The sequence below is a fragment of the Ruditapes philippinarum genome, unplaced genomic scaffold, assembly GCF_026571515.1.
Source record: "Ruditapes philippinarum isolate M1 unplaced genomic scaffold, ASM2657151v2 ctg2617_1_1_1_1, whole genome shotgun sequence".
Lineage (NCBI taxonomy): Eukaryota > Metazoa > Mollusca > Bivalvia > Venerida > Veneridae > Ruditapes > Ruditapes philippinarum.
This window is the reverse complement of record NW_026854026.1, coordinates 624-15,188: the sequence shown is the minus strand read 5'-3', so window position 1 is coordinate 15,188 and position 14,565 is coordinate 624. Positions and strand designations below refer to the sequence as shown.

At 33.0% G+C, this 14,565-nt stretch overlaps 1 protein-coding gene across 1 annotated transcript in view; it reads right to left on the bottom strand.

Moving 5' to 3' along the window:
* The window catches only part of LOC132738697 (uncharacterized transmembrane protein DDB_G0289901-like), a 112,010-nt gene extending 100,041 nt beyond the window's left edge, over positions 1-11,969 (bottom strand). Inside the window, exon 1 of the mRNA XM_060726289.1 lies at positions 11,350-11,969. Within this exon, the coding sequence (XP_060582272.1) occupies positions 11,350-11,644 (295 nt within the window). The 5' untranslated portion in view covers positions 11,645-11,969. The remainder of the gene's footprint in view (positions 1-11,349) is intronic.
* Between the last annotated feature and the right edge of the window lie 2,596 nt (positions 11,970-14,565).

Genomic DNA, 14,565 nt, shown 5'->3' with positions numbered 1-14,565 from the left:
TTTCTACAATGACTCTCAAGGGTTGGGATTTCAACACATAAAAAAGATATATGTATTATGTCTCTCAAGTGTTGGGATTTTAACGTCTAGACATGATATTTCTATAATGACCCTCAAGTGTTGGGATTTCAAAACAGACACAAGGTATATGTATTATGTCTCTCAAGTGTGGGGATTTTAACACATGATATATGTATTATGTCTATCAAGTCCAGGGATTTTAAAGTCTAGACAAGATATTTCTATAATGTCCCTCAAGTGTTGGAATTTCAACATTTAAACAAGATATATGTATTATGTCTCTTAAGTAATGGGATTGTTACGTGAAGACATGATATTTCTATAATGTCCCTCCAAGTGTTGGGATTTCAACATATAGACAAGATTTATTCATTTTGTCTCTAAAGTGTTGAGATTTGAACGTCTAGACAACATATTTCTATAATGACCCTCAAGTGTTGGGATTTCAAAATGTAGACAAGATATAAGTATAATGAGTGTCAAATGTTGATTTCAATAAATAGACAAGATATATGTATTGTCTCTCTCAAGTATTGAAATTTAAACATATAAACAAGATATATGTATTCAGTGATTTATCTACTTAAATAACAGACTCCGAAAAAGGGCCTCTTCCCAATTGAAATTTTCTTTAAAATCATGCAGTTTTCCCAAAAATCTGAACTTAAACCAGCTTTTTAACTTCCCAAATCAGCAATTTTAGCGATGATTTTTCCAATTAAGTGAGAAAAATCACTGGTATTATATATCTTAAGTCTTTGGATTATTATGTCAAGACATGATAATTCTATAATGTCCCTGAAGTGTTGGGATTTCAACAAATAGACATGATATATGTATTATGTCTCTCAATTGTTGGGATTTCAATATATAGATGCAAATTTATTGTAATTTTGTCTTCAGTGTTTGGGATTTCACCGACCCCTCCCCTCCCCCCTCTAGACAATTGTATTTCTATAATGTCTTCTAAGTTTGGAAATTTCAAAACAAATGGACAAGATTTATGTATTATGTTGCTCTAGTGTTGGATTTCAACATATAGACATGATTTATTGTTTATGTCTTGCTCAAGTTTGGGGAATTTTGGGACGTTTAAGCCAAGCCTATTTCTATAATGACCCTTTCAAGGGTTGGATTTAGCCAACACTGGAAAGGGTCATTAAAAACAAATATCTTGTCTAGACATTAAAATCCCAACACTTCAAAGACATAGTATATATATCTTGTATATATATTAAAATCCCAACACTTGAGGGTCATATTACAAATATCTTATCCAGACGTAAAAATCCCATAGAGACATATTATACAAATATCTTGTCTATATGTTGAAATCCCAACTTTTGAGAGACATGTCATATATATTTTGTCTATGTGTCGAAATCCCAACACTTGAGGGTCAATATACAAATATCTTGTCTTATTGTTAAAATCCAAACACTTGAGAGACATGATACAAAATTCTTGTCTATATTTTGAAATCCCAACACTTGAGGGTCAATATAAAAATATCTTGTGTAGACGTTTAAATCCCAAAACTTGAGAGACATAAAACATATACCTTGTCTATATGTTGAAATCCCAACACTTGAGGGTCATTATACAAATATCTTGTCTAGACATTAAATCCCAACACTTGAGAGACATAATACATATATCTTGTCTATATGTTGAAATCCCAAAACTTGAGAGACATAATACATATATTTTTGTCTATTTGTTGAAATCCCAACACTTGTGGTTCATTATAGAAATATCTTGTCTACACGTTTAAATCCAAACACTTGAGAGACATACTACATATATCTTGTTTATATGTTGAAATCCCAACACTTGAGGGTTATTTTACAAATATCTTATCAAGACGTTAAAAATCCCAACACTTGAGAGACATAATTCATATATATTGTCTAGACATTGAAATCCAACCATTTGAGAGACATTATACATATATCTTGTCTATATGCTGCAATTCCAACACTTGAGGATCATCATACAAATATCTTGTCTAGATGTTAAAATCCCAACACTTGAGTGTCATAATTCATATATCTTGTCTACATGTTAAAATCCCAACACTTGGGAGACATTTTAGAAATATCTTGTCCAGACATTTAAATCCTAACACTTGAGAGAAAATACATATATCCTATCTATATGTTGAAATTCCAACACTTTAGAGATATAATATTTATATCTGTTTTATATGTTGAAATCCCAACACTTGAGAGACATGATACATTAATCGTGTCTATATGTTGAAATCCTAACACTTGAGGGTCAATATAATAATATCATGTGTAGACGTTTATATCCCCACACTTGAGAGACATAATACATTAACTTGTATGTATGTTGAAATCCTAACACTTGAGGGTCAATATACAAATATCTTGTGTAGACGTTTAAATCCCAACACCTGAGAGACATAAAACATATATCTTGTCTATATATTGAAATCAAAACACTTGAGAACCAGTTTTCAAATATATTGTCTAGACATTAAAATCATAACACTTGAGAGACATAATACATGTAAACATATCTTGTCTATATGTTGAAATCCCAACACTTGAGGGTCATTATGCAAATATCTTATCCAGATGTTAAAATCCCAACACTTGAGAGACATAATACATATATCTTGTCTATGTGTTGAAATAACAACATTTGGATTTTGAAACATAATACATATATTTTGTCTTTATGTTGAAATCCCAACACTTTCGAGACAAAATACATATATATTGTCTAGACATTAAAATCAAACCATTTGAAAAACATTATACATACATCTTGTCTATATACATGTAATGAATTCCCATCACTGTAGGGTCATCATACAAATATCTTGCCTAGAAGTTAAAATCCCAACACTTGAGAGTCATAATACATATATCTTGTCTAAATGTTAAAATCCCAACACTTGGGAGACATTTTAAATATATCTTGTCCAGACCTTAAGATTCCAACACTTGAGACACATTATACCAATATCTTGTCTAGACATTAAAATCCCAACACTTGAGAGATATAATACATATATCCTATCTATATGTTGAATTCCAACATTTTAGAGACATTATATTTATATCTTTTTTATATGTGGAAAACCCAACACTTGAGGGTCATTATACAAATATTTTGTTAAGACGTTGAATCCCAACACTTTAAAATAATACATATATTTTATCTAGACATTGAAATCCCAACACTTGAGAGTCATTATACAAATATCTTGTCTAGACGTTAAAATCCCAACTCTTGAGAGACATAATACATATATCTTGTCTATATGTTGAAATCCCAACACTTGAGGGTCAATATAAAAATAACTTGTGAAGACTTTTAAATACCAAAACTTGAGAGACATCAAACATATATCTTGTCTATATATGTTGAAATGCCATCACTTGAGGGTCATAATACAAATATCTTATCTAGACGTTAAAATATCCACACTTGAAAGACATAATACATAAATCTTGTCTATATATTGATTCCCAACACTTGAGAGACATAGTACATTAATCTTGTCTATATGTTGAAATCCCAACACTTGAGGGTCAATATAAAAAAATCTTGTGTAGACGTTTAAATCCCAACACTTGAGAGACAAAATACATATCTATATATTATCTTGACATTGAAATCAAACGATTTGAGAAACATTATACACATATCTTGTCTATATTCTAGTCTGAAATCCCAACACTTGAGGATCATCATACAAATATCATGTGTAGACGTTAAAATCCCAACACTTGAGAGTCATAATACAAATATCTTGTCTATATGTTAAAATCCAAACACTTGAGACATTTTAAATATATCTTGTCCAGACATTAAAATCCCAACACTTGAGAGACATTATACCAATATCTTGTCTAGAAATTGAAACCCCAGCACTTGAGAGACACACTTGAGAGACATAATACATATAATTCTATTCTATTCTAATATAATTCTATATATATATTTATATCTATTTTATTTGTTGAAATCCCAACACTTGAGTGTCAATATAAAAATAACTTGTGAAGACTTTTAAATACCAATACTTGAGAGACAGAGTAAATATATCTTGTCTATATGTTGAAATCCCAACACTTGAGGGTTATAATACAAACATCTTATCCAGACGTCAAAATCCAAACACTCGAGAGACATAATACAATCATCATGTCTCTGTGTTGAAATAACAACATTTGAGAGACATAATACATATATCTTGTCTATATGTTGAAATCCCAACACTTGAGGGTCATTATAAAAATATCTTATATAGACGTTAAAATCCCAACGCTTGAGAGACATTATACATTTATAATGTATATATGTTGAAATCCCAACCCTGGAGAGTCATAATACATATATTCTGTCGATAAGGCGAAATCCTTAAACTTGAGAGTGATAAAAATATCTAATTTGTTTTTATGTTAAAATAAAAAAAATTGAGAGTCATAATACATGTATTAACTAGTATGTCACGGTTCAGAACTGATCACTATTAAGGGGAATTGGTGTGATAAGCGGCCGGATAGCTCAGTCGGTAGAGCCGCGATACTGTATTCCTAGGTTATCGGGTTTGTGTCCCGGCCAGACGGCATATTTTTCTCGCCTTGTGACATTTGGCGCAACAGGGGATACCGTGATGGTATAAACTCAAAGTTTAATTTCACATTGTTGTCTGTACCCATTTCAATATAGCGGAGGAGTATAAAAATGTGCCGGCTGATCGGGACTCGAACCCGGGACCCCGATCGGAATACCGTACCGCGGCTGTACCGATTGAGCTATCCATCCGCTTACCCAATATCTCCCCTAAATAGTGAACAGTTTTGAACCGTGACAAGTATATACATGTCAAAAATTGGAATCATTTCTATTTAATATGTCTGTGTTTTCTTTAAATATATATAAAAAACAATACTTTATAAATTATTTTAACGTCACAAACCCTTTCGTATGATTAAAAGGTGAACATAATGGCCATTTTAAAAATGAACATACTACTATAATAAGATGTATGAGGTTACGGGAAATCCCTGATGAGGCCAACTTCGTGAATCTTAAATAATGATACTTTTAAAATGTAAGATAATTTATTATCATAGTTATAAGCATATTATTACTGTAATCAGGGTCTTTCAAATATCTATTTGAAAGACCCTGCTGCAATTTAAGGTATTAACTAAGATTTATAAAGCAATTTGGTGCGTTGTCGTGAAATGTTTATTTATGTTGTAATATAAGTAAATAAAGCAGATTCTACATCTCCCGAAAAAAATATAGTAGAAAATGCTTAAATGATTTTTGCCACAATTTCCTTCTTATTTTATATGGTCATCAAATTCAACGTGCGAGAAACTGCTGACCAGTTAAACATATAATAAAAACTACTGCCCAGTTAAACATATGGTAGAATCTGCTGACCAATTAAACTTATTATAAAAAGTGCTAACCAGTTAGATATATAAAATATATTATATTTTTCCGCAGTTTCCATTTAACTGGCCAGCAGTTTCCTATTTACTCTCTATCGTCAGCTAATTCGTTAGCGGTTTAGTTTACAGCGGTATTTCCTCAAGTGTTGAGATTTTATCACGCGTATGTTTACCTCAACTGTTAGATTATAGTCAGACCCTTATATTTACCAATCTTGAAATAAAGTTTCCTTTTAAAAGGAAAGGCTTGCTCAGTGTGTCATCATCCCTTCCCTTTAAAATTGTGGGGGTTTTTTTTGGTTCAATTTATTATCACAATTTGTTTTGAATTACGGTATTTGTATATCATAAAAGGTTTAGGCCTACATAGTTTTTTCTCGAAAAAACAAGTTTCACTTTTAAAGGGATAGGTAGGGTAAGCCCAAGACTGGACGAGCACCTGTGCCCATTTGTTTGAGCACCAGTGGTTATGCGTGCAAATACATGGACCAAATAGGGACCAGAAGTCCACTGTTTATAACTGAACGGGAACATGCTGACGATAACAGTTGCAACTTTTTTGTAAAAATGAATATTTTTTTTTGTCAAAAACGATTCGAAATCTATTCTCTATTAAAATAATCAATCGTAAAAATACTAGCATTGGCTCTCACGTGGAGATCAATCTATCGTAATGAAGGACAATTCATTTCCACTTTTTTCGCAGAGAGAGTCATTCGTCTTGGCAGTTGCTAATTTCATTTCTATAGCAGCTTTAGAGACTAGTGAATGCACTAAAAGACTTCGTTACGTGGTACCGATTAATAAGCATGTATCAACTATGTTACACCTAAAATATCTATGGACAGGAGATCAGCACGTGGTAAGGTTAATGATATGCATGGCTATTTTTAGATTACCTCACCAAGACGTTTAAACTATGTCAGTAGATCTAAATATAACTTGACCATGCACTAATATTCTGCGTGATTCGGTCACGATATTTTGGTAAGCAGGACCGCCCTTTGGAGACGGAATAATACTACACTCTACAGTAACCATTCTCTATTGTATAACACTAATAAAGACAAAAACCAATTATAAAAGAAACTAACTTTTGCGTCTTGAAAAAGAATTTAAACGGAATCAAGTAAAAATAGAAAAACAAACTGGGATTTCCAAAGTAACTAAAATAGCTTAGATTTCCGTAATATTACTTCGTCTTATTCCGCAGTATGACGGAATCGCCCGAATTGTCACGATTGCAATCGGAACAACCTCGGCTATTATAATTAATTTCGAAGAGTGACGGAAAGGGCCGAAAAGTTGCGATTGGCACGATTGCAGCTGGTTTCCCGTTCAATCATGCACTAACAAATGTAAGCAGGAAACCACCGAACTGGAACAACTTTTCCAAAACAATACTATCACAGTCAACAGGTGTGTGAATAATGAGCGTAAAGCGTAAAAATAACAGAAAGTACCTTAAATACCGTAAAGGTATTTTCTAAGCGAATGCGCCCGTTGGGGCCCCACAGTTAAATTTGTTTTGCGCCGGCAGTCATTTTAGGGGGCAAATGGCGCAATGGCGCGCTCTAGATTGAACATAATTGAACATTTAAGCACCGTAACAATGAACAAGAGGCCCTGATGGCCCTGAAGTCGCTCACAAGTATATAGGCCCCCGGAGCGGGGCCAGTTTAAACCCCAGGGCTTTTATTTGAACAAACTTGGTAGACACCCATTAGAAGATGTTTCATGCTAAACATCTAAGGTCTAGCTCGTTGGGTTTTTTAAAAGAAGATTTTTCTTTACACATATAGTTAAAAACAATGAAACCCTTGGGGCAGGGCCAGTTTTGACCCCAAGGCTTTTATTTGAACAATCTTTGTAGACACTTACTAGACAAGAGGGCCATGATGGCCCTATATCGCTCACCTTAAGGAATAGATCTTAAAAGTATTTTTCTTTTTAAAAACAAGCAACAGGTTTATAAAATTCTTTAATGTCATTTAAAGGTTAGTGTCAAATATAAAGTATTTTTGGCCAACAGCAACAGGAATGCAAACAAGTGTATTGAAATACCCCTTTTTTCTTTTCTTTAAAGTACAGGTTGCTAAAAAATACACCCCCCTGTAGCGTGTTTACATCATGAAAATTTTAACAATGACATCATAATTAACAAGACGAAGTACAAATTTGGATAATACTTCAATAAAAATGGGTAAAAGACAAAAATGGCCGGGTTGCATTTGTATACCAAATAACATGACTCATGAGGCTGTGATGTTACAACAATTTCCTACCATTGACCATAAAACACAACATTTAACTAAGTCGGAAAACAGGAAGTGGATAAGCGATAGACCTGAACTTTCGACCACGTGTTAATGCAGTCACAATACCAAATATCAAGAGGCTGTGATATGTAGTTGCTGAGAAAACTGTTACGGAAATTTCCTTCGATTTACAATTAATGCTGAAAATTTAATTAAGTCAGCAAACGGGAAGTGGATGAGCCACATACCTAAAATCATATCCCATTGTATGTGACTGCTGTATACCAAATATCAAAAGGCTGTGATAAGTAGTTGATGAGAAAATTGTTACTGACCATTATTATGAATTTAACTAAGTCAGTAAACATGAAGTGGATAAGTGACAGACCTGAAATCAAATCCCATGGTATGGGATAATGTGTTAATGCTGTATACTAAATATCATGAGGCTCTGATAAGTAGTTGCTGAGAAAACTTTTACCAAAAATGGCCCAACCAATTTGCCTGCCTGCCCGGAATCAAGTCTCAATACATGATGGTAAACAGTATTTTTATTTTGCATATGATTATGTAAAACATTTTCGAAAACCAGTATTAGAGTCGTAACAGATATCCCATTAGTGTTTAAATATTAAAATATTTTTTGATAGTGTTTACTCAGGGGTATCATATTGGGGACAGGATCAAACCCCCAAGCATGTGGTTCATATTAGAACACTCCTTTCTACAAAAACTTCTTCCTGTTCACATGAGTGGCTCTATACACAGGTTTAATTGTAAAATTAAATCTTGTAAAATGTTTGGGAAGTCATTTTGAGTAGATATTCAAGTTTAAATTGATAACTATTGTAAGGTTAGGTAATTTTTAAATTACGTAAGCTTCTTGCTTAGTTTACGTAAATGATAAAGATAATTAAGTATTTCTAGCACCATGGATAATAACCATAATTATAGTGCCATTTTCACTTACATTTCTTGAGGTCAAAGACATATGTGTACATGTATAATTTTAGAAATCATAATTCGGGAGGTGATATTTACATAAATACTGAATGTCATGCCTTAATACTTCACAAATAGTTAACAAAATACCTGTTTCAATGAAGCACATCGATAATTGTATTCATCTTCACTTCTTTGTTATGAAATACGAGTTTATGTTACAAAATTTCTCAATTTTCTTGTGTAAGGCCGCCATTTTGTCCTACTTCCGGTTTAGTTTTGTTTATAATCTCAACTCGAGGTCAGATTGATACAGATGTTTTCTGAGGCAAAGTTGTTGAATGATATGCATTATTTAAGTATTTGAATTGTATGTTTGTTCTCAGAATGAAATATTATGACATAATTCGTTCATCAGTAAGATCGGTGTAGACGATGTTGAAATATATGATTTTTCCCGCAAACCGGAAGGGCAGTAAGAGTAATGTCCGTACTATATATTAAATTTTTATCTTAATCAACTAATGTTTTAAAAAAAATCAACATTTTTTGTTCACTTTCGTTTCTTTGTGCAATATCTTACACATAAAATTTGCAAGTCATTGTCAAGAACCAAAATATTTTACTTTGTATTTCGGAAATGACACAGTGTCCTTTCTGATGGTGTTACGAAATTAATGGAAGAATCCATTATAGAATGTGGAAATCAACTTCACTGTAGCTCTCAAATTTGTGCTATTCTGATTGACTCTGTTTTGAATTATCATTCACATTCAACAACATTTTCATCTTTCTAATGCTTTAACAGAAAAATCTTCATAACAATGTCTGTTGAGACAAAAAATACAAGATACACTATCTCAATTTATCCCTACAAAGAAAGTCTATATAACCTTGCAATAAAAAAACCCTTTAACCCCCAAAACAGAGACCAATTTTCAACTCTAGACCATAAGTTGAATACACTTTGTAGACACCAACAAGCTTATGCCTTGTGAGAAATATCTAAGCTCTAGCCCTTTCCATTTTGAAGTATAAGAACTTTTAAGTTTTTTCTTTTAGTTGCCATAGCAACCAGAGTTTAGCATGGAATGGCATTCTTTGAATAATCTTGATAGAGCTTCATACAAAGAGTATTCCGGCCAAGTTTCATTAATATTGGCCAAGTGGTATTATAGAAGATGTCGTTTAAATAAAATGTGGACGGACGCATTTGATTGTCCATCCTAAAAGCTCACCTGCACTTTGTGCAAGGTGAGCTAAAAATGTTTCATGCTTAATATCTAACTCTAGCTATTCGGGTTTTTTCAAAGAAGAGTTTTAAGTTTTTGCTATACACATATAAGGAAAATCAATGTCCCCCGGGGCGGGGCCAATTTGACACCAGGGCTCTTATTTGAACAAACTTTGAAGACACTTACTAGAAGATGCTTCATGCTAAATATCTTAGCTCTAGCTCTTTGGGTTCTTTAAAAGCAGATGTTTAAGTTTTTACTATATGCATATAGGGAAAATCAATGACCCCTGGGGCCGGGCCAATTTTGAACCTAGGGCTTTTATTTGAACAAACTTGGTAGACACTCATTACAAGATGTTTCATGCTTTATATCTTAGCTCTAGCTCTTTGGGTTCTTTAAAAGAAGATTTTAAGTTTTTACTATATGCATATAGGGAAAATCAATGACCCCCTGGGGAGGGGCCAATTTTGACCCCAGGGCTTTGATTTGTACATACTTGGGAGACACCTATTAGAAGATGTTCCATGCTAAATATCTTAGCTCTAGCTCTTTGGGTTCTTTAAAAGAAGATTTTTTTTTACTATGTGCATATAGGGAAAATCAGAGACCCCCTGGGGCGGGGCCAATTTTGACCCCAGGGCTTTTATTTGAACAAACTTGATAGACACTCACTAGAAGATGTTTCATGCCAAATATCGTAGCTCTAGCTCTTTGGGTTTTTTAGGAGAAGATATTTAAAGTTTTTTCTTTTGGTTGCCATGGCAACCAGAGTTCTGCATGGAATTAAATTTTTTGAACAATTTTTAAAGGTGACCACCAAAGGAACATTCTTGTGAAGTTTGGATAAAATTGGCTAAGTGTTTTTAAGGAGATGTCATTTAAGGTAAAAGTTTACGGACGACGGACTGACGCCGGACGGACGCCGGACGAAAAGCGATTTCAAAAGCTCACCCTGCCACTTTGTGACAGGTGAGCTAAAAAGCCCTTATTTTCAAAGATTTTAGAATTTCAAGTTCAGTATCTTCATTTTGTATCTTTCATATGGGAATATTTTCTGTGGATTTGGAAAAAATATATTGTTTTGAAATGGGAATATGACTGAATATCGGCTGTAAAATAAGCCCAAAAAAATCCCTAGATTAGTTCTTGTGGTCATTCAGACAAAATAAAATTTAAGCAATTTTTTTCCTATAGACTTTGATAAGGTGTAAATGTCAACATAATACATGTAAGCTTTCTAATATGTTTTACATTAGTGGCCATCATTCTGTTCAGTGGTTGGAAATTATTTTTAATAGCTATTTTAGAAAAATTTAACCGCAAACTCCTATGACAAAATTTACAGAATAACAAAACAAAAAATCTAATTTCCTTTGATTTACTATAATAAATTTGTAACTTAGTGACCTAGAAATATTACGTATTTCATTTTTCAAGCCTTACCTGCTAAATTCTGGTAAGATTCAATACCCAGATAGATCAATTTACATATGCCCATATGTGCATTACAAAGTTTAGGACAGCCCAGCTGAAGTTGTGTAAATTCTTGTGATGTACTGAAGGCAGCAAAAGTTGACATTCTTGAGCATGGGTCCCAGATGGCAGTTACATTTTCAGTCACCTGTCTTGCATGAAATGTTGCTTTCACTCTATTTTTGACAAATTTTACTGCAACTTCAGCCATGACTTTACACAGTTGTATTAAACCTGTATCTTGAGATGGAGTGGCACAGTCCATTAACAGAGCTTTGTTGTGCAATGCTCCAATTGGTGGATATGGATATAAGAATCCTAGCTCTCCAGAATGTACAAAAACATCCACGTGTGTATAGTCTTGTGCTTCTGCAATGACAATTAATCACATTTAAATTAATCACATTTTAATTAATCACCTTTAAATTATGATGTTGCAAAAAAACCTGCATTCCAACTGCACATTTTGTAAGGTCTCAAATTTCTATATAATTGTTTAATGGAAATCAGATTTATGAAAGTACATTTTTATGATCAAACATAATTATCCAAGGCTTTCATATTCATATTCAATAAAGTGATAATACTGTTCAACTAAATGGAAAAAAAAAACATTTATTCATAAAATGTAAATATATACATGTATGCCCAAATACACTGTATACAATTATATGGAACATCTTCAAAATAAATATTAACAATATATAAACAAATTTAGGTAAAAGTCCAAAAGAAAATGCTTCAAACCATCTGTCTAAGATCTAGGCAATGGGGTTTCGGGTTTGGGAGAAGAATATTTTTAAAACTTAACCTTGTATGACTCTTTAAAATTAAATGACACTGGGATGGAACCAATTTTGATCCCAGGATTGCCATTTGAACAAATTTACTAGTGGTTTACAATGAAATGCTGCACAAAATATATCTAAGCAGGAACAAGACACTTCAGCCCCCAGACACTTCATCCCTCAAATTTTGAAGACACTTCATCCTTCAAGACACCAATAAACCCCTGAGGGGTGAACAGTCTGTAAATCATCTAAGATATAGGCATTGCATTTATAGATTTTAGACGATTTTTTATGGATTTTTGTAGGATACTACATGTATGTAAAATCAAGTGGTGCCCTTAGGTACATGTAGGCCAATTCTGACTCCAATGTCATGATAAATAAGAAGTTGTTAAAGCTCTTATAAACAATGCTTCACACAAGATGTCAGAACTCAAGACATATAAGTTTTGGGGATGAAATTTTTCTAAGATTTTCCTAAATAAAACCCTTGTGTTCCCAAATACGAACCATTTGAACCCATGATTTGATTGTTATGGTTATGATCTGAACATACTTAATAGAGGTCTGCTTTATACTGTTATATACCAAACATGTAAACTTTAGGCTGACAAGATTTGTTAAGGCGTTTCCTACACAGGACCCAGAAACGTGGGTTTTAATTGCATCCTTGTGCGTATGTACATGCAAAAAATTGGGTGAATAAACCCTCTAAATTTTAAATTTCCTATACACTAAATTGTTTTATGCATATTTGTTCTTTTTATATTAATGTTTTTAGTGTTTTACATTTTGGTTAGATCATATAACTGTTAAACATAAGAGATGTTGCATAATTCTACACATTTGTTTAGAAAACCTTATTTTCTATACCAGGACCATGATGTATTAAACTTTTGCAATGCAAAATACCAAATATCTTAGTTCTATAGGCATTGTAGATTCACAAAAGAACACCTTTGTTTTCCTATTTAAGTCTATAAAAACTGAATTGAAGTGAGGTTCAAAATCTGACTAATTGCAACAGTGACTACATTACCAGGCTTCCAGCATAAAAATGTAAACAAACAAAGAAATAAACATTAAAAAAATACATAAACATCAATAAAACTTAGTTATTTTTCATAAATAACATTATTAATTGTTACATTTATAACGGTTAACAATATTAAGAAGTATAAATAAAATAAAGTTAAACTGCATAATATTGTGCATGTTCTTAATTAACTTCTATTATACATAAATCACATTCATTGTTGTGGTTGGTTGATTCAAACTATCCATAATTCTAGTCTTATCAAAAAATATAATTTATAAATCATTTGAATTTTGCAATGTACATGGTCATGCATGTGCATTTATTAGACCTGTCCGCTGAGAGCATGCTCCATTTTTCTAAGATAGTTGAACATAGAAATTATAAGGGTGCATAAGTCTGCGAACATGCTTAGCAGAAAAATGTCAACAAAAACACTGAAGTATTAAATACCTTTTAAAGTTTTTGGGAAAAATTCAAATATTCAAAGACAAAAAAGAGAAAAAATGAATCTAAAATTTGCTTTCATGATCATCTGCCCCTTAGAAATGCACTAAAAAATTTGGTAAAACAAGTACTCTAAGTTTAAAGTGAATATCTTTGATACTTTTTGAAAATGTACCTTAACTAGAACTGCCACTGTCATGGCGTGAATACCCCTGCATACCACATTGTCAGAATCAACAATGGCCATTTAGAGCTCAAGGACAACCTCCCTGCCAAATCTGAGGTTACTAAGCAAGTACATTGTAAAGTTATGTATCCTACATGCTTCAAATGTGAATTTGTCAAACTCAATACACTGCGGACAGGCATTCTTAAGCATTTGAGCAGACAAGCTTATTAAAGTTAAAATCCCTGTGACCTTGATCTTTGATCAAGTCAACTAAAAATCAATAGGGGCCATCTACTAGTCATAAACAACCTCAATGTCAAATATAAAGACTGTGGGTCAAAGGCTTCTTAAGTTATTGGGCGGACAAACTTTTGAAGTCAAATTTCCTGTGACCTTGACCTTTGACCCGGTGACCTCAAAATCAATAGGGGTCATCTACTAATCATGACTAACCTCCATGCCAAATATGAAGACGGTGGGTCAAATGTTTGTTTGTTTGTTTCATTTTACCCCTTTTTCAAACAGTTATAATTTCAGTCATATAGGCTTGTAGTTTCCTAACCATCATTCCTAGAGAGTTACACCAGTACTAGACTACCTTCCTCCGCGCTAAACTACCAAGGCATCTCCCAGGGATCGAACCCACGCCAGAGAGGTAACTGGATTAGAAGTCATCGACTCTAACCCCTAGACCACGGAGGCGTTATCTGTGGGCAAAGTTTCACAAGGGTTCTTTGCGTTGA